Source organism: Neophocaena asiaeorientalis, unplaced genomic scaffold (genome assembly GCF_003031525.2).
Source record: "Neophocaena asiaeorientalis asiaeorientalis breed wild unplaced genomic scaffold, Neophocaena_asiaeorientalis_V1.1 scaffold346, whole genome shotgun sequence".
Classification (NCBI taxonomy): domain Eukaryota; kingdom Metazoa; phylum Chordata; class Mammalia; order Artiodactyla; family Phocoenidae; genus Neophocaena; species Neophocaena asiaeorientalis.
The window spans coordinates 2061731-2085036 of record NW_020175400.1 but is presented as its reverse complement, the minus strand read 5'-3'; the positions used below and the strand labels follow the sequence as shown (position 1 = coordinate 2085036).

The 23306-nt window shown below is 47.3% G+C and overlaps 1 protein-coding gene and 1 pseudogene across 1 annotated transcript in view; one reads left to right on the top strand and one right to left on the bottom strand.

Moving 5' to 3' along the window:
* The first annotated feature begins 3389 nt into the window (after positions 1 to 3389).
* LOC112414168 (60S acidic ribosomal protein P1 pseudogene) lies at positions 3390 to 6885 on the top strand (annotated as a pseudogene).
* Positions 6886 to 10417: 3532 nt separating this feature from the next.
* Positions 10418 to 23306, bottom strand: part of AP3S2 (adaptor related protein complex 3 subunit sigma 2) — a 57994-nt gene continuing 45105 nt past the window's right edge. Inside the window, exons 5-6 of the mRNA XM_024766472.1 lie at positions 14720 to 14827; positions 10418 to 13110 (exon numbers count right to left, since the gene is read on the bottom strand). Coding sequence (XP_024622240.1) covers positions 12982 to 13110; positions 14720 to 14827 — 237 coding nt within the window. The 3' untranslated portion in view covers positions 10418 to 12981. The remainder of the gene's footprint in view (positions 13111 to 14719; positions 14828 to 23306) is intronic.

Below are 23306 nucleotides of genomic sequence, written 5' to 3'. Positions count from 1 at the left end.
TTTCAGGGGGCGGGGGGTGTGTGGACAGTAGCAGTTAAGGGTCAGGCTTTGTAATCCTGCCTGTGACACTTACTAGCAGAGCAACTCTGGGCAAGTATTATATCTTCTCCGCTTCCTCATCTGCAGGTGGTAATAGCATTTTACCTCTCAGGGTTGTGGTGAGGATTAAGGGAGGGAATTCACAAAAAACTTGTCAGGCAGCTAGGGTCGAATCAGGCTAGCCATTTTATCACCGCCATTATAGGCGGCCCCGGGGCCTCCAGCCTCTGTCTGTACTTGCCTCTCCCTTCAGCCCCAGACCTGAGCCTCCTGTCCAAGACCCTAGGGCTCAGTGATGTGATGATTAAATGTTTAACAATCCGCAGGGGGTGGGCTTGAGGGGTTAGCACTGATTTAGCATTTTTCCCATGTCCATGGGGTAAATAATCCCACCAGTCCAAATTCAAGCTACCACAGGAGGCGGAGCTGGGAAGAGACCATCTCCCCCTAATAGACACAATGGTGTGCAGAACCATAAGAGCATAACCACCAGTCAGAGTGGGAACATAATTAGGAGGCCATGAGTTTTGAGTATTATAATCTTTGTTTTTCACATGTTTTGTTTAATTGTAAGCATATATGATTTAATTTTTAATAATGGCTATGTTTAACAACTGATTCGTGAAATTCCTGAAATTTTAACAGCCGGCTCTCCCATGTGGGTACCAGCTGGCTCCAGAACCCCACTGCTGCCATGCTGTGCCTACTCTTCCAGGAGACATGGGGTTGCTCTGAAAACCGTGGGGCCTGGCATCTGCCCACCTCCTCTCCCCCCACAAGGTGACTCTTGGGGAACACTGTGTTTAAGCTGGGGCTGTCTCTGGGGTTCCATATGTAGCCCATATTCATGCCTGGGGGCTCTCACCCCTGGACCCTTGGCCTGCCACTCAAACTCCTTTAGGGTTAAAAGGTACAGGTTTTGAATTCAGGCACACCTGGTTCAGATTCTGGATCCAGCCTTTAAGAGCTGAGTGACCCTCAGCAAGTAATTTAATCCCAAAGAGTTTCATTTTCCTCACCTGTAAAATAAGGATAAGAATTTTATTAGAATTCTAGTCCAACAGAGTTGAGTTTTCTATAAAAACAGTTTATTGAGGTATACTTGACATACAATAAACTGTACATAATTAAAGTCTGTAAGATCTGACATGTATATACAGTCATGTAACCATCTCCACACTTAAGATAATGAACATATCTGTCACCTCAAAAGTTTTCTCATGCCCTTTGTAATCCCTCCCTCTTGCCCCCCTCTTTCCCAGCCGGTTCCCAGGCAGTCACTGATCTGCTTTTTGTCACTATAGATAAGTTTATGTTTTCTAGAATTTTATACAAATGGAATCATTTGTGCCTGGTGCAGAGTATACACTCTAAATCCATGAGCTGCTGTAGCAGTCAGCTGAGGCTATGTTATACTGCAGCAACAAACAGCCCCCAGATTTTAGCATCTTACAACAAGGTTTATTTCTGACTCACATTACATGTCCGTCATGGGTTGGTTGCAGCTCTGCACTAAGTCAGCTCCACTCCAAGACCCAGGTTGAAGGAGCAGCCCTTATCTGGGACACTGCAGGTCTCCTGGCAGAGATAAGAATGAACTTGGCAGCACCATGACTCCTGAAGTTTCTTTTTAGAAGTGGCACACCTCACTTATGCTCAGGTTATTGACCAAAGCAAGTCAGGTAGCCAAGCCTGATGTCAAAGGTATGGGAAGTGTCATGCTCCCCCAAGGAGAGGCAATAGATATTTTGAACAGTAATAATGTCTACCAGAGCCACTTTCACTATTATCATTGATATTGTTCTAGCTGGAGATCATGCAGAGGCTCCACACACGCGATCTAGCCTGATGTCCCCTGATGCACCACCACCCTGGGCTGAGTGCTCTCCTTCTCAAGGGTCAGGGCCCTCCCCTTCACCAGTGTCCACCTCATTGATTTGGAAATTTAGAGACTAGCTAAGCCCACCAGGCCCCACATCTCTGTCATCCTTGGCCCCAGCTCACTCTGTGCACCCATCCCATCCCCCTGTCAGCCCTTCCCCACCTTCTCACTGAGCCCCAGAAACCCTAGTTCCATGGCCCACACTCTCCTAATCTGGGCCTCTCCTCTGAGCTGGCTGCCTAAACTGGGCAGTGTCCCTGTAAGCCAGGGGTTCTCTATGCACACAGCTTCCCTTCCCTCCCACAAGCCCACCCTCCACAGGCATTGTCCACTGCGTCTCAGTCTCTTCTGACTCTGCTCCCCAAATCTAACTTACACTCACCCCAAATCCAGCTCCTCCATGGTGCCAGATAGAGCAAGACCTATCATCTGTGGGGCTACTCAAGCCCCTGGTCATCGCCTGCCTCGCCCATCCCCATGCTTCCCTCTATGCTGGATGACGATCCCCAAGTCCTATCAGTTCTAATCCCAGAATGCCCCATGAATCCTCCAATTCTCTCCACCTCCATGGTCACCCTGACCTGGTCACCACCAAAGGCTTCCTAATTGGACTCCTGGAATGTTCTTTGCTCCATTTTCATCCATTCTCCTCACTAAAGCCACAGCCAAACTGGACACATACACCTCCCCCATGCCCAACACAGGCACACACAGACTACTACCCTGGATTCCTTCTGTCCTCAGGATAGGCTCCAACACATTCCCTGCCTCCGAGGCCCCAGCTCCCCATCACCTCCCTGATCTGTCTCCACTCCTGTCCTCAGCTACTTGCAGGCCCTTTGTTTGCCCAGTTCTCAATCTCTCTGGCCTCCCAGCCTCTGCAGGAAGTGACTAATTCCTTGAGGAATGAATGGGTTGTGCTGAGCCAGGAGGTCTTCCCCACCACTCACAAATGAGCTCAGAACCCCTGTGCTTGCAGCACCAGCTCTGCCTACTGAATGCATTTGAGGGTTGAGAACACAGGGGTCTCTTCCAGCCTGGGAGGACAGTGTATGAGGATGGGGTGTGTGGGGTGGGAGAGAGACCAACCAGTGACAAGGACGATGGTAACAACAATGACCTAACATTTATTCATCTCATACCATAGGCACTATCCCCAGTGCTTCCCAGAGACAAATTCTTTCTTTCTTTCTTTTTTTCTTAAACCCGTATTATTATTATTTATTTTTTTTGCGGTACGCGGGCCTCTCACTGTTGTGGCCTCTCCCGTGGCGGAGCACAGGCTCCGGACACGCAGGCTCAGCGGCCATGGCTCACGGGCCCAGCCGCTCCGTGGCATGTGGGATCTTCCCAGACCGGGGCACGAACCCGTGTCCCCTGCATCGGCAGGCGGACTATCAACCACTGCGCCACCAGGGAAGCCCTGTATGTGATTTTTTAATTGAAGTATAACAAGCCTAGAGAAAAATGCAAAATCATAAATGAAGAACTCAATGAAGGTTCACAAAGTGAACACACTGTGAAACCAGCACCCAGATCAAGAAAGTGAGCTTTCTCAGCACAAGGAGCCCCACTCCTGCCCCTTCTTCTCTGTCGTTCTAGGACACCCACTATCCCAGCTTCTAAAATCATGCATTCACTTTGCCTGTGTTTGAAGTGCAAATAAATGAAACCGTACAACCTACATGGTTTTCTGCCTGGCTTCTTATGCCTGGTGTTGTGTTTGTTAGATTTTTCCACGTTGTTACATATAGTTGTAGTTTGCTCTTTCTTGTGGCTGTGTAGTAGTCCAGGGTACTTATTTATTCATGTGTTCCATTCTTGATGGGCATCTGGCTGTTCCCAGTTTTTGGTGATTACACATAGTGCTGTTAACATTTTTGTCCCCGTCTTCCAGACACGCACACTACTTTGACATCACTGAGTCATAGGATAAGCGTGTTCTAAATCCAGCGGATTCCACCAGGTTTCCCACTAGCTGTGTTCGAGGTTCTGGATTAACTCTAATCCTCAGGACAACCCTCTGCACGTGATGTGCTGGACAGGCATCTCTTCCCTGCTTGGCAAGCTCCTCACTGTGTGATGCTGGGGCCAGCCTCCTCTAGTTGCTGCCCTGGCCCCTGGACCTGAGCTTCACAAATCAGAGGCACTGCCTAGGAGTCGGTCTATTCAAGGAAGGCCAGCAGGGTCTGTGGCCCTGGGGTCCAGTGTTGGCAGTGCTGGTGGCATGCTTCAGAGAATGTTTTTCCTTGTGTCCTGGACAGCTTTGTTTTGGGCTTTCCACCTTTCCGTTGAGCCTGTGAGAGCTTCCCTATAGCCCTTTAGTAAGCTTCTGGGTTGGTGCTATTGTTTGCAACCAAGAACCTTGACTGATTCAAGGAAGCTGTTTTACTCCCATTTCACAGATGAGGAAACAGAAGCACAGAGAGGTTAGGTATGTTGCCCAAGGCCACACAGCTAGCAGGTGGTGGAGCCGGGATTCAAACCAAGTTTATATCCCATTCAAGGCTTTATGTCTCTATGATAAGTGCATTCTCATACACTATTCCTACAACTGGAAGTAGGCAGCTAAACGACTCACTCAGGCTCAGGCAGTGAATTGAGAAGCCAGGCCCCATGACTCCCACCCCACAGAGCTTCCTGCCCTCAAGCCTGGAGTAGGTGTGGAGCTCCATGCATGTTAACAGGGGAACAGCAGAAGTGTTCATTCATTCATTCATGAACAATCACTTATTTAACTGACAGCTAAAGTGGGTCAGGCACCATGCTAGGCACAGCAAAATAGCAGCAAAAAATAGTGAAAAGAACAGAATTTGACATCACAAACACTATCACGTCAGGTGATAAGTGCCATGAGAAACAGGAAAGGGCAGGGAAGTCCTCTGACAGCGACATTTGTGCAGAGACTCTCCTGAAGTGAGCGAGTGAGAAAGACCTGAAGACAGGTAGAGGGGTTGGCCAGGGCCAGGGCCTGGCACAGCCTGGAGTCTGAGGCCTTTCTGGGGCCTCAGGAGCCAAGAGCAGCTCATCAGGTCTGGGCTGGAGCTGGGAGTGGGTGACCTGATAGGAAAGGGTTGTAACCCTGAGCACTGCGGCTCAGGGAGAGGCCTGAAAGGACGGCCCACTGTGGGCCACCAACCTGTGCCAGGCACAGCACGACGCCAGGTAGCATCACTGTATCACTTGCCTGTTTGGCACAGACCTTGGATCCAGGGATTTCCTTCCAATCTTGTAACATCGTCGTGCACCATAAACAGCTGATGGGTTGGTTGGCACTTCATAGGGCCCAGGTAGGCCCCAGTTGGTGGAGAAGAGGCAGGTAGAGGCTGGGAAGCTCAGCAAAAAACGAGAGGGAATATCAGCAGAAAACACCCCAGAGTGCACAGTCCAGCATCTGAATGGGAGCCACCTCCTCATGGACCAGCTCTACCTCCCAGACACACAAAAGAAGTTCCAGAAAAGCTGGCTTAGCAATTAGCAGTTCAAATCCTGGCTTGCCTCAGTTAGATAAGCACTTTCCTAGCGAGAAAGGATTACCTTCCAGGCTGTGCATATTGCCATCTCTGGCAGGCAGCGACCTCAGGCCTGCCAGCCAGAGTAAGATTCGTGTGGCCTGCGGCCAGCTGGGGAGTCACTGGGAGGCTTGGAGAAGGGTCAAGGGAATGGCGCCCAGTGCCAAGGACTCAGAACTGGGAGGCTGGAGGAAAGCTTCAGTGCCAGGCTGCCCAGGGCAAAGACGGTGATCTTCTGCGGTGGGTGTGCCCTTGTGTCTCTTGGCCTCCAGTTTCACTTGCAGCTTGGAAGGGTCTAGGGGTGGGGTACGAGGAGGCTCCTTGCCCCTCCCACCTCAGGGCCCCAGCGGGATGGGGCACACTGACTCACCAAGCCACAGTTGCCACCAACAGGGCCCAACCCAGGCCAGCAGAGGAGCGAACTGCAGCAGCTGCAGGTGTGGCAACCTCCTGGGTTCTCCTCTCTGTTACCACAGGAGAGGTAGGGCCTGGTGGCAGAAGCATGATGGACCACTAGTAACATCCCCAAGCGCCCATCTGGTACCTCCACTTGTCAGTGCCTGAGACAGGCCTGTTGGTAAATATTTTGAATATCACCTGAGCCTGGGGAGTCAGTGGATCCCAGTCTTTGAAAAATTCACCTGGCTCCCTCTCCTCAGCTGCCGCTAAGGTGCTCAGTCCCTCTGAGGATGCTTGGGTCGCACTGGGGTGAGGCCCTCACTTCATCCGGTGACTAGCACCACGCCCGCCTCGCATTCGCTTGTACCATGGCCTCCATCTCGGAGCTCACCTGCATCTACTCGGCCCTCATCCTGCACAACTATGAGGTGATGGTCACGGAGGATCAATGCCCTCATTAAACAGCTGCTGTAAACGCTGACCTTTTCTGGCCAGGATTGTTTGCAAAGGCTCTGGCCAATGTCGACATCAGGTGCCTTATCTGCAAGGAAGGGGCTGGTGGGCCTGCCTGTCAGCTGGGGCGGCACCAGCAGGAGGTCCTGCCACCTCCACCACTGCTGCCCCAGCTGAGAAGACAGTGGCAGCGAAGAAAGAAGAGTCTGAGGAGTCTGATGATGACATGGGCTTTAGGCTTTTTTTTTTTTTGGCTGAGTTGGGTCTTCATTGCTGCCCGCGGGCTTTCTCTAGTTGCAGCAAGCGGGGGCTACTCTTCGTTGCGGTGCACACGTTTCTCATTGCGGTGGCTTCTCTTGTTGCGGAGCACGGGCTCTAGGCACGCGGGCTTCAGTAGTTGTGGATCGCAGGCTCCAGAGCTCAGGCTCCACAGTTGTGGCGCACGGGCCCAGTTGCTCCGCGGCATGTGGGATCCTCCCGGACCAGGGCTTGAACCCGTGTCCCCTGCATTGGCAGGCGGATTCTTAACCACTGTGCCACCAGGGAAGCCCGCTTTAGGCTTTTTGACTGAACCTCTTTTGTAACATGTTCAATAGCTGAACTCTTAAAATAATAAATGTTTACCTGTACCTCCTCCTTTCTGTCATTTCAGCTGTGCCTTTATCCCATGGGTTTGTAAAGGGCATTCATCATCACCAATACAGAAAATAACCCCCAACCTGCCCTCTTGAAAGTGTGGTCCAATCCTAGGTGGGAGGGGAGGGCACCCCTATACCCAAGCACTCTCAGGCCAGGCTGATATCAGAGTTGAAAAAAAATGTAAGGTTTGCTCTTGAGAAAGCCTAAAGATCCCATTTCTCACAGGAAGCGTGGAGTCCCTATAGGAACCCAACCCTCGGCCAGGCCTGCTTGGCCAGAGGCCCTCACCCCCATCCTGGCCAAATGCTGACTCCTCCCACTGTGTCTTTGGGACCTCTCCCTTTCCCCCTGACTCTGGGGGAAGGGAATTCCAGGCTCTGTCCGCCACCCTTCCAGTCCTACCAATCCCAAGCTCGCTCTTCTATGTCTTCAACCTCCACTGTAAGGGAAGCTTCACTTTCCAGAGATTCCACCACTTCCCCTACAGCTTTATCCACCGGTGGCCTATAGATATGGGCCACTGGTGGGGCCAGGCCAGTATCCACTGTCCCCATCATCCCTCTGCAGCCCCACCTTTGAGGTCTTCTGCCAGGACTTGAGCACTGCAGACGTCCATCTCTCCTTCCCAGCACCACCAAACCTCTCCCAGCTAATTGCATCTACTTCAGCTCCCATGTCCTCTGCAAAAATCCCAATGATGACAGCAGCCAGTGTTTATGGAGTCCTTTGTGGTCTTCATCAATTCTCAGTTAACCCTCAAACAGCCCCCTAAGGCAGGAGTTATTGGTACCCCTTTATGGATGTGGTCACTGACCTTCCGAAGGCTCTGTACGTCACAGAGCTAGCTTGTGATGCACACTCTTATACAACCACCTTGTGGGTGAGACCCACCCCACCACTAGGCTAGAGCCACCCCTTCCAAGTTCCCTCATTTCGCTGCCTTACTTAGAGGGCTTGGGGTGGAGGGGCAATGGCAAGACCAAGAAAGGTCATCTCTTCTAAGTCCCACGCCTTGGCCTCTCAGCAGGGGCCCTTCCCACTGAAAGTCCTCCATCGACTTAAAGTTGCTCCTCTGTCTAGACTCTCATCTCCCTTTCTCTGCCCACAGGCTGAGTCCTCTTGGCCACATCGCTCGCCCACATGGCTTCAACCACCATCTCTCTGGGCTGGACGTTCATTTCCTCTCTGCCCACTCCCAGGTTCCCAGCTGGCTGGTGGACATCTGCCCCAGATACTCTCAGGCAATTCCAGTGTCACATGTCCACATCCAAACTCTGGTCTTTCTCCCTCGCTGGTCCTCTGGTCATGTGGGCTCCACTGTCATCAGCTTTGCCTTTCTCCTCTCCCTCATCCTCCACAGGCCATCACCTGGTCCCTCTCTATAGGCTGTTCCCAATGCCATTATCCAGGTTCTTTCCCCAAATGCTGACTGAGCACGGGGCCCTGGACAGCATAAGCTACAAGTTGCTGTTAGAATGAGTTACCATTTGTCTCAAGTATTCACTCATTCAATAGTTATTTATTGAGCAGTACATACCAGGCACTGGTCATAGCAGCTGGGACACAGCACTGAACAGGAGAGACAAATCCCTGCCTCTGAGGGGCGTACGTCCTAGTGGGGGAGATAAAAACTACAACTCAAACACACAGGACATCAGAGTGCCATGGAAAATGGAGAGGCAGAGCAAGGATGGGGTGGCCTGGGAGGCCTCTCCCTCTAGAGGATGGCAGGATTGTAGTGGGCTGAGGTCAACCAAGGTCAAATGGAACAGAACTCTTTGAGGAAAGTACACTCTCAGTTTCAGTAATAAAAATCCAGGGGCTTTGTTTCTTAATCTTTTAAATTGGAAACACTTGTTGCTTCCAGGGATGGGGGTGGGTGCTCCGTGGTTTGGGGGAACAGGGTGAGAGTCTGGCTGAACAGCCTTTTGTCACCTTAAATTTTGAACCACGTGAATTTCCTTTTCAAAACATTAATTCATTGAAATAGGAAAGAACTTGGACAGTCTTCTGGAAAAGATTAATCATTTCCATGGAGCTACTGCCTTATAGGAGGCCTGTTTGTCTATCTGCCAACTGCTGCCAGACATCGCAGATGTAGCATCCTCCAGTGCTCCCTAGTGGGCAACATCTTAACCATGAGATCAGCCATTTGTCCACCTGCGGGCACTGGCCACGTGTACACACAGGTATGTGGACACCAGGCTCACGATGACCACAAGGAGATGGGTAGGGCAGGAGACTCGGGAAGCTGAAGACCAGGATATTTGCTAGGAGCCGACACCCCCACCCCACCCCAGGTGACTCCCCTACCTTACTGGCTCTTATCATGGCTATCACACTCTCTCTTGACCTTTATCGTCAGGCACTGATCACAGCTGCATCCTATTTGGAAACTCATGGCCCACACTAAGGATTTAATCCCCTACTAAAGACTGGTCCACGAGACAGGACTTAGCCAAGCAGCCTGGTTTCAGCCATACTTCCCTAGTTTCTTTCCTGGTGAAGCTGGGGCCCGAGAGGTCTCCCCTAGGTTGCTCCATGGAGGTGGAGGTGGTGGGGAGGAAAGGCTGGCTCTGTAAGTGGCAGAGGCCTGAATAACAGGGACTTGAGAACACTCAAGATAGCTGACTTAATCCTTAATGTGACAAGCACAGGGCCATGATCTGTGCAGAAAGGTGTGTACACATGGACTGAATGTTTGTGTCCTCTCCCAAATTCATATGTTGACATCCAATCCCCAATGTGATGGTATTTGGAGATAGGGCCTTTGAGAGGTAATTAGGTTTGGATGAGGTCACAGGGGTGGAGACCCCATGGTGGGATTGGCACCCTTATAAGGGGATGAAGAGCCCAGAGCTTTCTCTTCATTATTTCCGGACAGAGCAAGAATATGGCCCTCTGTGAAACAGGAAGTAGGCCCACACTAGGCACCAAATCTGCTGGCACCTTGATCTTGACCAGCCTGCAGAACTGTGAGAAATGTTTGTTATTTAAGCCACCCAGTCTATGGTATTTTTGTTCTAGCAGCTTGAAGACAGGCTGTTTGGAGCACAGACAGCAGAGCATGATGGGGTCAGCTGGGGTTGGGAAATGGGTTACTGTCCTTTAAATATTCCGTAAAACACAAAGTCACTGACTCTAGCCTCCACAAATTCAGGCTGCCAGTCAGATGCAACGTGAGCACTCAGAGATGCACAGCAGAGACAGCTGCAGGAGGCAGGGCCTCACTGCTCGCAACCTTCAGTGCCCAGAACTGAGCCTGGCATCTACCAGGCATTGAGAAATTGCAGAATGGAGGAATATTAGATTTTTGTCAGTGGCAGTGAACACTGAAAACCCAGTATTCTGTACCACTTCAGGAAATCCTCATTGTAAACCATCCAGGACCAAGGGCTCCCAAATTCAAACCTGGTCCCTATTTTGATAACCAACATCTCTCAGCAGCAGTATTTGTATCCCTCTCCAAAAAAAGGCCAATGAGGATTTCCTCTTATTTTTCAAAAACGTTTATGGTTTTGCTGATAACAAGCAAGAAAGGTACCTGGATTTGCAGGCAACCTCAAGTAGTTAATGAACAATTACTGTGGCTCATCCAAAGGGATCAAGTGTTCCAAACAAAAGACCAGGCTCAAGTTTTATGTCATTTTTAGAAGCAGTATGAGGGATGATGTTGCGATGCCCACTGCTGGAGTCTCTAGGACCGGTCAGTGGCTTTTGGGAATCACTGGTTTCTGGCAGGCAAAACATTCAAAGACTATTCCAGGAAATCCAGAACATGTGGCAGCAATGCGATAAGCCATGAAACAAACTCAAGAAAAACGACTTGATATGTATACGTATAACTGATTCACTTTGCTGCACACCTGAAACTAACACAACATTGTAAATCAACTCTACTCCAATAAAAATTTTAAAAAAAGAAAAAAGAAAACTGACTTGGTTCTAGCTCTGTGACCCTGGACACAACACTAAACACTCTGGGCTTCTGCTTCCTAACCAGTTCAATGGAGGCATGCGGAGGACCCCCGAGCTCACACTCTTTGATGCTCTCACTGGCTACCAAGCCAGTTTTTAATCACAGTTTCTGAGAAGCTACCTATACTTTTTGAGGTTTCCTTATCCATAAGAAAGAAAATAAAATTGGGAGAAGCCATCTTGAGCAGTGAAAAAAAATGAACTGTGGATTTAGGCAAACAGAGAGTCTCAATTCTTAGCCCTTGTGACCTAAAGCAGGTTACTTGACCTCTCTGAGTCTTACTTTCTTGACTTGCAAAATGGAGATGATAGTGTCTGTTGTAAGGATTGTGGAAGGATCTCGCTCATGCCACCTTACAGGAGGTGCAAAATAAATATCGTTTTCCTTCTTTGTTCCCTATATCACTTTCAGCAAATGTGAGAGGGATGTGAATATACTGAAATGTCTGTTAAAAATAAAAATTAAACTCTTTAAAAGAATATCAGAGGTTTTAACATCAGATAGATATATAAACCTACATTTCCCTCTTCCAACATAAGAGGGCCTACATTCTGATCAACACTGCCCATCTCTGAGGTTATCAGATATGTTCCAAAAGACTGAGGTTAAGAGGCTACAGGGAGCAAAAGGCACCAAGCACAGGAAGCACTATTCAAAGTGGGAAAAGACGTGGTCCTGACCATGGTCCTGCCGGGCACCATCTCAGATGGGCTCTGCGACAGCATCAGGAGGCCTGAGGAAACAGTTTGGGCCACTGGCCGGCAGGCACGAGAAGTCCCCAGGCCGGGAGACTTTACCATGATGGTGCAGCGAGCTCCCTAATCTCAAGGCAGCTCAACATCATACCTGAGACCTGGCCCCAAGGCAGTGCAGGAGTAAGAGGCACTACTTCAAGGAGCAGCTTCAGCTCTTAAGTTAACCACAGGAAGAAAGGCTCTTACCGAATGTAAACATTTACAGGTTTCCACAGCTAGCTCTAGGGGACTGTCATCTGAGGGGAACAGGGCGTGCCCAGAGTGAGCTCAGGCAGGGACCCCTCGCACACTGGGGAGAAGATGCTGCACTGCCACCGGTTTCAGCCAGCAGGATGCACGTGTCCCCAGCCTTCCCCTGTGCCAGGTCCAGAACACATGACCCCAGCTCAGGCTCTCATGCTCCAGAAGCTGGTGTAGACAGCAGCGGGTTTCCTGTACAAAGAAGACTCATCATTCATAACACAGCAACTGACCCGTCTGCTACTCGGAAGGAGAATGTATTTTAAACCTGGAAGAGTCATAATTCTTAGATGTTCCACATGTTGTCAGCTTTGCTTTCTACAGACACAGGGCCCCTCCCCTTTGAGGGGGACCCCTCTGGCTGTGGGGGGGGGTACCCTCCCTATTGGCAGAAATGTGGGGGGCAGGCAAACAACAGGCTTATGATTTGGATCATGTCCTGCACATAAACACCTGGGACAGCAGGGCCAGGACTGTGGCAGCAGGGAGTGTATGCTGCAGGAGGTGGTGATGAGACAGCGTGGCTATACAAGAGGATTCTGGGTGTGCCAACTCTAGTAGAGTCAGTAGGCAACTCTGGATCTCATAACATCCTGCCGTTGTTTGCCACTCACCACATCCCCACATCTAGAGGGTCAGCCTTTTTCTAGCTATGGCACCTCACCAGGAAAGTCAATGCTACAGGACCTCAGGGAGCCTTGTGGTGCTAAAGTTGAAGACTCACGTCAGAGAACATCCTCGTGGTGGGGTTCTGGGAGCAGGGGGGCCTCTCACTACAGTCTGCAATCCCTGGGAGTGGCTGCACGTGGCAGGTAAAGGGGGTGAGTGGCTTGGGCACCTGACCCCTACTGAGGAAGCCAGGGCCCCTGACATCTGCAGTGGCTGTGTGTACAAGAGACAGGCAAGGCCGCACATGTGAGAAGCAAGCACACAGGCTGCCAGTGGACACAGGACTCCTTCCCACTTCGGGACAGCAGGGGCCACGGCCCGAGGCAGGACTCCTCTAGGGCGCAGAGCAGGCTTTGCTGCAGAACTGGCTCAGCTTTGCTGGTTCCAAGGACTCAGTTCAGCCATCTTCCGCTCTCAGACAAACTGGGACAGGTTGGGGACTTTGATGTTGAGATCGCCAATGTTGATATTCCGAGGCATCTCCGGCAGGTTGATGTTTTTCACAGCGGACACGGCCCGGGCGGGCGCTGCTGAAAGGCCACCCTGGGGAGACGTGAAGGTGGGTATGAGAGAAACCCTCAGTGTCATCTGCTTAAGGCTTAAATAAAAACAAGTGAAAGAGGGCTAGAAAATGTCCAAACCGAGCACATGCAATGCACATTTTGATTTTTCCCTCCTTATGCCTCAAAGGTGGCCAACACAACAATCTTTAGGTTAGTAGGTTCTATAGTACAGGGACTCAATCTGCACTCCTAAAGGTGGGTTGTGTCTTATGCAGTTTTATAGCCCCAGTGCCAACAGTGCCTGGCACACAGTAGATGTTCAGTAGATGCCTGTTGAAATAACCAAGGAAGTTTAACCAAGTCATATTCAGCAACAGGTTTATGAAACAAAATTAAACAAAACCCTTTCCTCAAGGGACTGAAGACTCTTACAGAGGAGTGTAGTCACAGGGAAATTCTTAAAGGGAAAAGGAATGTCACAGCTTAGGACAACCGCTTGCCAACTAATACCATGAAATGGACAAGAGCTGGCTTTGGAAATGTCATGTGGCCACAAGACGGGAAGAAGGACACGTAGGAGGTGGAGTGTACCCACAGACACAGAAGGTCTGGGAGCAACAGAGAGGAAAGGTGCCTGCGGTCAGCCCTCACTCTCCAGGCTCGGCCCCGGTGTGCGGAGACGGGGAGAAGTCGACGAGGATGTTCTCAAAACCATTTCGTCCTTCTTGACTACTTTTCAGGATCCTGACTCCAATTCCACCCTCGCCCAGCAAGTCTCCATTGCTTCTAGTTTCCAAATCCCTTGCCTCTGACTCACTTACTATTCCCGGAAGCTTCCCAGCCTACATTTCTAAGAGAACTATAGTTGCCACAATAGCTGTGGTCTGGAAAAGCTTCTTCAGCAGGACTGCCAGTCCTCACAGGAAGCATTCCTGGTTTCGCAAGATCAAGTTCCGTTACACAAAGCAATGAAGCTCTTTAAGACACTCAGATAATTGAAGAGGTAATTTGTTCTGCTTGTTCTGCCACGTGTGAAGGTGTATGCCTGTAACCCCTACTCCCTGGTAAGGCTGACGAAGGTGATGGAGAGACCTCGGGGAAAAGGATGGAAATTTACTGTGAGCATTTGTATCAAACTCAGCACTATGTGGGGGTGGACCTGGGGTATGCTATTTTCAAACTCAGCCCAAACTCTACTGTAGCTTTTTATAAGGCTAACTGGAAATAAGGAAATTGGCAACTCTGAGGTCTGAAACCACGAGAAGTGCCTGCTGGGAGACCACTCATAGGCACACAAACTAAGAAACCACACTGGAATCAGAGAAGGGGATTCTGGGTCCCTCCAGGGAACACGTGGCTTTGAAGGAGGAATTAGAAACCACAAACATTGGCCATAACCTCCCAAGCCAGAAGCTGCTTGCCTTCCCATGCCACCTGGCTTTTACATTCACACCTTTAGCCTTTTTCTTACCTTTTTAATCTTCATGGCTGGACTTCAAACCAATGAGTTTCAACAGACTCAAGAAGAAAGAGGATGAGTAGAAAACCCTGCTAAGGAGCCACAGCAACCCAAACCCACACATTAGCCATTCCTCCTTCTGCCCACGTCTTCTCTAACCAGCCAGGGCAAAATTACAGCTGCATCTCACCTCGGATTTCTCCAGCCTGTTCTGAGCTTCAATCTGAGCCACAATTTCATTCATGTTTGTTTCCAACACCATCCCACCCATCACCACCTCCTGAAGAATGTAGTGCACCTGAAGGGGAAACAAAAAGAAGAAGGGTTAGAGCCCTTTGTGGGAGTGACAGCATGGACCCAAAGGAAACCTTGTGGGCTTTCTTGTAGCAGCAGGGTGGTCATACTTGACACTGGCACCTGATTCACAACAAATGTCTCAGAGACCACAGGGGATTTCCCCCCCACATCCCGGCATATCAAGACACAAATCTCAAAAGCAGTGCAGAAGGGCCTGGCTACACACAAGGTGGTGGCTGAGAGCACAGGCTTCATTTGAAGTCAGACTGTGTTTAAATTTCAGCTCTGCTCTTTGTTATTAGCTGGGTGACCTTGGGCAAATCATCCTTTCAGTGCTTCAGCTTCCTTCCAGGATTGTGGTGAGGGCTGAAGGAGACAACCTGTGTGAAGCACCTACCCGGTGCCTGGCACACATTGGGTTCTAAAAAAATAATGATGCCTTTCATTACTAGTGTTATCATCATAAACACCGACTGGCATTAAGTCAGTCCAGCTATGACAGAACAATTCCTGTCCACGCACATTTCCATGTGAAATATGTTATCCCCCAGGCTTCATAAGATCCTCTAGTCTGTGCTCCGCTGGAGACAAAACAGGCCCATTTCTTGGCACCCGTCCTCATCCCATATCTTCCAGCTTTAGATAAGAAACCATGTTCAGGGTGAATACTTTTTTGGTCATGAGGCTCACACGTGGGCCTTCCATCTAGCTAGTACTTCTCCCAACAAAGCTGGGTCTCAGACTGCTGTGACAGCCGACTATTGCGCTGACTAAACCACTCTATCCCACAGTGGCAGGAAAGCTGCCATGGGAAGCCCCAGGTGGGTCAAGGTGCCCACTGGGGTATGTAAGGGGTGGTACTTCATATTACAAATCAAGTCCTATCGACATGGCTTTCAAAGCACTTTCAATTAAGTTGGAAAGAGAGCAAGTACCACTCTGTATTGTTAAACCAATCGCCAGATTAGTGGGATAGTCCTACAGGAGGTCAGAGAAGGAAGAGAGCAGTGGCTAGAGAGACCAGAGCCAGTTTCACCGAGACAGTGAGAGAACTGAAGCTGGGTCTGCCATCAGAGAAGCAGGGAGGAGGATTTCAGGTGAAAGGCACTGGAGGAAGCAATTCAGCTGGTGTATGGTCTGAGGAGCACCTGGGTCTGGCTAGAAGGTCAGGTTTATGCAAAAGAGAGGCTGAGGATGATGCTGAGAAGGTAGTTTGGGTCTAAGGCAAGGTCTCTCAACTTGGGCACTATTGCCATCTGGGGCTGGAGGGTTTTCTATTGTGGGGAGCTGTCCCGTGCATCGCAGCATGTTTAGCAGTATCCCTGGCTCTGCGCACTAGATTCCAGTAGCACTCCTTCACCTGTGACAACAAAAACATCTCCATACATGATCAAATATCTCCGGGGGAAAAAACTGTCTTCAGCTGAGACCCTACTGGCATAAAGTCCAGACTAAACTATGGAGGATTTGAGGGCCAATATACTCCACAGGCTATGGACAGTCAAGAAAAAAGACATGTCTGCAAGTTTGTGCACGTGTATTTTTGACACATGAAGTTTTCTGACACATCAGTTCTCCATATTTTGCCCATAATAAGTGAGGGGAATACACTAACAGATGTAACTAGGGTATTTCTTCTGACCTCGAGGAGGGAGTGTAATAAAACATACATTCAAATACAAATAAAATATGTTTGCTTACATTAATTAAGGCTTAATAACCACTTTTATGTCTACATATACACTCACATGAGGTGTTTTAAAATTTTACACAATATGAACTATTTCATTATCTATATGCAATGGCAATTTAATAGTGAAACTCTCATATACAGATAATTTACAAAATGTTAAACAAGACTGGTCTTAAAATTATGCCCTGGGGGACTACACTGTTTATACTTCCCCATCAAGAAATAGGCTTCCAAAAATAGTATTGTGTTTCCTTAAAAAATTAAAAATAGAATTACCATATTACTTCTGAGTTTATACCCAAAAGAATTGAAAAGAAGGATTCAAAGAGATATTTGTATACCTATCTTCATAGCAGCATTATTCACAATAGCCAAAAGTAGGAAGCAACCCAAGTGTCCATCAATGGATGAACAGATAAACAAAATGCGGAATATACATGCAATGGAATATTATTCAGAAAATTCTGAAACATGCTACAACATGGATGAACCTTGAGGATATTATGCTAAGTGAAATAAGCCAGACATAAAAGGACAAATATAGTATAATTCCATTTATATAAGGTACCTAGTAGTCAAAATCATAGAGGTAGAAAGTAGAATGGTGGTTGCCAGGGACTGAGGGGAGGAGGGAACGGGGAGTGTTGTTTAATGGGTATAGAGTTTCAGTTTTGCAAGATGAAGAGCTCTGGAGATGGGCTGCACAAAAATGTGAACACATTTAACACTACTGAACAGTACATTTAAAAATGAAGACAGTAAACTTTATGTTATGTAAATGTTACCACCATTTTAAAAAATAGGTCTCTATACCAGTACTCCTAGTATTTATTCCTTTTGTTTAATGAACCCCTTTTTCATAGGGGAAGTAGTACTTGTTGAGCATCTACTATGTGCTGAGCACTTTATACGTAACTTATTTTAATTTTATAACATCCATCTGAGGTAAAACGATACATGGAAAAGTCAATAAACTATCCCAATGTCACATATTTAGTAGCAGAACTGATCACTGAATCTAGGTCTGTCTGACTCCAGAGCTCATGTTCTACCCTTTCCACCATACTCCCTCCTCAAAATCCCAAACTAAGTCTTCCACCGTCTTCATCTGAACAGGGTGTGTCAAAGGTCTAGTAGAAAGTCTTCCATGCTTTATCCCCAAGGCCTAGAACAATGCCCAGTGTGGAGTAGGCATGTTGAATGAATAAAAGGCTTTTTTTGCTGTACGCAGGCCTCTCACTGTTGTGGCCTCTCCCGTTGCAGAGCACAGGCTCTGGACGCGCAGGCTCAGCGGCCATGGCTCACGGGCCTAGCCATTCCGCAGCATGTGGGATCTTCCCAGACTGGGGCACGATCCCGCGTCCCCTGCATCAGCAGGCGGACTCTCAACCACTGCGCCACCAGGGAAGCCCAATAAAAGGCTTTTCATAAGTCTGAAAAGCATCTTCATAGCACCTTCCGTGGGCTTCAGGTGCTTAAAAGATGGATGACAGTGTGGTGGTGGAGGCTTTATGGAGAAGGTGTAGTAAAAGGCCTAACAGAGGATATCATGGGGACCAGCGGTTGGTTAATAGATAATGTCAGTTAAGACTTTTGATTTGAACACTGCATCATGAAGTCATAATTTTTAAATGCTATTCAAAATGTGTTTCAAGTGCAAAAAAGGAGAAATAAACAAAAATGCAAACTCCATTTTCAACAAAATTAGAAGATAACCACAGGGCTTCCCTGGTGGCACAGTGGTTAAGAACCCGCCTGCCAATGCAGGGGACACGGGTTCGAGCTCTGGTCCAGGAAGATCCCACATGCCGCGGAGCAACTAAGCCCATGCGCCACAACTACTTAGCCTGCGCTCTAGAGCCCGCCAGCCACAACTACTGAGCCCACATGCCACAACTGCTGAAGCCCATGCGCCTAGAGCCTGTGCTCTGCAACAAGAGAAGCCACGACAATGAGAAGTCCGCACACTACAACGAAGAGTAGCCCCCGCTCGCCGCAACTAGAGAAAGCTTGCGCACAGCAACAAAGACCCAACACAGCCAAAAATTAAAAAATAAATAAATACATTAAAAAAAAAAAGGAGATAACCACAATCCCAGGCGCCAATAGGTGTAAAAGCTGTCAAAAGCAGGGAGCTCAAGCAAGGGCTCTTTTCCTTTTGAGAAGAAGAAAGGATGCTACCGAGAGAGGACACGGGAGCTGGAGAGCTCAGGAAGATCTGCAAAAATATATTTTTTTTTTTTTTTTTTTTAAAAATATACTTTTTGTAGGTAAAGAACACACCCTCTGGGACCAAACAGATTCCTTGTTTTTGGAAGACAGGAACTTCCTTGGACCTGGAGTTGGGGCTAAATGAGAAACCACCCAAACAAGCTCTATTTGCCTCACAGAGCCAGTCTCTGTGGCAGCGGAGAAGATAGCCTTTGCATGGTGGAAAAATTGCAGACACCCACCTCTCTTGGCTAGGTAGAAATAAAGGGTAAAGGAACTCACCCGAACATGAAATCATGAGAACACCTGCAGCCAGCCTGGAACATAGACTTGGGACCTCCCCTAAACAAGCATCCTGCAAACAGCTGGTCCCTGAAAAACTCACCTATTTAAAGATGAGTTATAAAAATGAAATCTGCACAGGATCTATATAAAGATGAAACAAGAAAAAAATTAGGAAAGAAACAGGAAACCCAAAGGGAAGACTAAGACTACACACCAGAAAAATGCTGTGATACAGCAGATAAAATGTAATAAAATACTTTACAAAACTGAAAAAAAAAAACTATGAAGCAAGAGCTCAAAGCAGAAGTGCAAGAGTTTATGGGAGAGGCAGGGAGACAAGAAGAAGAGAAGACATAAGTGGAAGGGAAAAAACATACAGAAAAGAAGATGAAACTGGAAGGAAGAAAAGGCAGGAGAGACTGCTGAAAATATAGGGAGGAACAAAAAGGGGAGACATTTTTAAAAAGCAACTAAAATCAAATGAAAAAAAGAATTAAAAGGAATAGGGAGAAAATGAGTTACAGAAGACAGCAAAGGAGATATAACATATGCATAAAAGAAAACTGTAACATAGAAACAGAACAAATATGTAAAGACTCAGTTCATAAAGATGATGTAAAAATATAATTCAAGATGTTCTTTAAAGGGCACATTGTATCGCAGGGAAAAACTGACCCAGAACAGTCAGTGCCAAGATAGACTCTGAAGGTAAGATTTCTCAATTTCTGCAACCAGGCAAAAAGATCAAATCACTTAAAAGAGGGACAAAATCTTGAAAATTTCAATGGTAAAATTCAATGCTAGCAGAAAAAGGAGCAATACTTACAAAAATTCCCAAGGAGACAAAGGGTAACCCAAGAATTTTACACCTAGGTGACTGTCAATCAAGAGTAACAGAATAGGAAATATTGTTCCCATGAGTCTTTTTTGAGGAATCTACAGAAGAAAACACTTCTGCTAACCAAGAGGTGACTGGAAAAATCGTGGCAGAAAGACTGGCGGTTAGCACTGAATCCCCTTAATGGTAGGACTAAGACAAATGGGATTAGAGTGACAACAGAATGCCCATGCTATATGTTTTGACAATGTAGAAAGCTACAGCTAGCCAAAAATTAGGAAGACAGGGGAAAAAAAGAGGGAGGCAGAATAATAACACTGTTTTCCTTACCCTCAATGGACAGCATTTAAAACCAACAACCCATGTAATAAAGATAAGTTATTTTGACTTTTATTGTGACTTTTTCCCCAATGTCCAAGCCCATAATCATCTGCTATAAACACTACCTTGAGAGCCATCAAATTTTTGATGTAGAGCCCAAAAGATCTTTTCTGCTAGCTAGAGATCTATGCCTTTTTTCTTGTATAAAATTCACTCATAATGTATCATCCACAATTTCCAGTTTCTCTAAAGGAGAGGGAGAACTCAGACTCCTGTGAAACAGGAAGCACAAAATTTTTCTAGATTTTAAGAGTCCTCCGCCTCTAGTCTCCTACAGTTATCCTGTCCAAACCTAATTCAACTTCATTTCCTTTTTTAAGTAACTTGCCTTTCCAACGCAAGTTACTTTGCCTTTCCAAAGCAAGTTAAGTTTTCATAGAACAAGTCTCTTTCCTCACTCATGGTTTAGCTGTATATGATTAATTAAGTTACTTATTTACAATACCAATATAACTGGCATCAACAGGTCTCAAACAATCACAACTGGCCTTTGGTAAGCACAGTGACTTGTGCAGTGTAAATGAGCAAAGGATGAGCAACTAGGGATTAGCTCACCAGCTGCCCATGTTAACCTGACAAGTCAGTGAAGACTTCCTTCCACTGACTATGAAGTGGACCATGAAAGATGGGTGACATTTCTTTGAGTGGAGATAGAGGGGCCTTGAGAAAGCTGGAGGTTGCCAAGCATGAGTGTGGGGAGAAGGCAGCCAAGAATCAATACCAAACTCATGTACTTAAAAAACTAGAAAAAAGGGCTTCCCTGGTGGCGCAGTGGTTGAGAGTCTGCCTGCTGATGCAGGGGACACGGGCTCATGTCCCGGTCCAGGAGGATCCCACATGCCGCGGAGCGGCTGGGCCCGTGAGCCATGGCCGCTGAGCCTGCGTGTCCGGAGCCTGTGCTCCGCAACGGGAGAGGCCACAACAGTGAGAGGCCCGCGTACCGAAAAAGAAAAAACCTAGAATAAAGAGATCACAAAGAATGGTTCTGTTAAATGACAGGAGCTGACTGATGGACTGATCTTAAGGATGCTAGCAGAAATGTAGGTAAGTACCTCAGAGAACACTGAGGGTTAAAGGATCAAACCAACAAACCAACTGATGTGGGGGAAAAAGAAATCTGAAACCTGAGTCATGTAGGTGGCAATAAAAACCACAAGAATAGAAGATAGCAAAGAGGTAAAGGTCCTCAAGAGCCCTAAACCCAGCTTAACGCAGTGTGCACTGAACAAATATCAATTATCAAGTAATAGTAATTCATAGCTCTCTAGCAAAATTCTTTCAGAAGTGTTTAAACAAAAGTGCTACTGATTTCTTAGTTCCTGGCAAATCCCCTGGTAATTTGACCCAAGAGTAATCACAACAGGGAAGAGTTTAATCTGAATAAAAAGATTAAGATAACCCTAATAAACAAATAGGTTATCTTGATGTGAGGGGAAGGCAACAGAGGAAATACTTTGGGTGATGAATCTGAAATGTTAACAGGTAAAATGCTGGTTGGAAACTGTGTTTTACAAGATTAAGATACATAAATTTATGGCCACACTTTAATGAGTGAAAGTTGGGTGTTTATAATTCTGTCTCTTAAAACCCCTTAAAGGGACTTCCCTGGTGGTCCAGTGGGTAAAACTCTGCACTCCCAATGCAGGGGGCCTGGATTCGATCCCTGATCAGGGAACTAGATCCCACATGCATGCCACAACTAAGAAGTCTGCATGCCACAACTAAGAAGTCTGCATGCCACAAGAAAGATCCCACATGCCGCAACTAAGATCTGGTGCAGCCAAAATTTTAAAAGTAAATTAATTAAAGAGAAAAACAACAACCCTCAAAACAGTCAAAAAGTAGGAATGATTACCAGTCAAGATGTCTATTCCTCTGAAGGCAATCTAACCTGCTATCGAGACTCTATTCTCTCCTCCCCACACATCTGGACATCCGTCTCCTTCATTTTTCTTTTCCAGGAAGCTGTCACATCATCCTCCCTTCATAACTGGATCCACTGGGCATCCAATGTGGCCCCTGTATTCTTTTCTGTCAGTATAAGCTAACTGTTTGAGACCTTCCCCATCTCATTCCCTAGAGGCAATATGAAATGTCCTGATCAGGATAGAGACCTATAAGTTTGTACCCTGGGCTCCCTCAGGAAGTGTTCCTGTGACCCAGTTTACTAACAGATGAAATAAGAATAAATCTGGTGCATGTTGAGCATTCAATAGAGCTTAGGTACAGCTTTGGGACTCCTGGAAGGTGTGACTCTCCTGTTCTGAAGGGCTTGAATCAGAGGTTCTGTGCCAACAAAGGCTTGGTAAGCAGTTCCACTGTGAAAATGCACAGAAAGGTGAAAATAACACTGGGAAGCATCGAAGGAGAGTTAAATGACTGTTTAACCTGCTGGGACTTCCTGATGGAAAGAAAGCACTTCTCTAATTGAACAAGGGCTTGTAATGCTGACAACTCTGTTGGGAATTGCTAATACTAACCCTCACTACCTTCTACCATTCTTCATGCTGATCCTGTTAAGCAGTTCTGTAAAAATCAGAGACTGCAAAACCATTCTTCCAAGATTTGAGGTGATGAATACTTAAGACTTGGGCCGAGTAAATTCAAGAAAGACTAAGGACCTCTCTAGGCTAAGATAATCACCTTCTTCTCAGTGATACTGCTGTGCCTAGTATGCATCTCTCCTGAGGCACTCAATTCAGTGCACTGTCATATTTTTCACTTGTCTGTTCTTCTCCTCCACCATGATTTTCCTTGAAGGCAAAATCTATGTCATATTCTTCTCTGGGTCTCCAGTGCCAAGCACTATGCTTCGTAACAGCGGTACTTCATAAATCTGGCTGAATGGATGAAAGAGGCTCATCTGGTTCACAAGTCCTGATTTTGAGGAGACACAGGCCTTTTGAGTTGGCCTGGCTTCCCATTCTGGCACTGAGAAGCACACTCTAACTGCCTGGGACACAAGAGTTAACCTCCACAGATAAAAGTGGGTTAAAATGAGCTTGCTCGTTTCGTGTCAGGATTGATACAGTCTAAAAGGGAAAATAAAAGTGTCACTTCAAGGACAGAGGT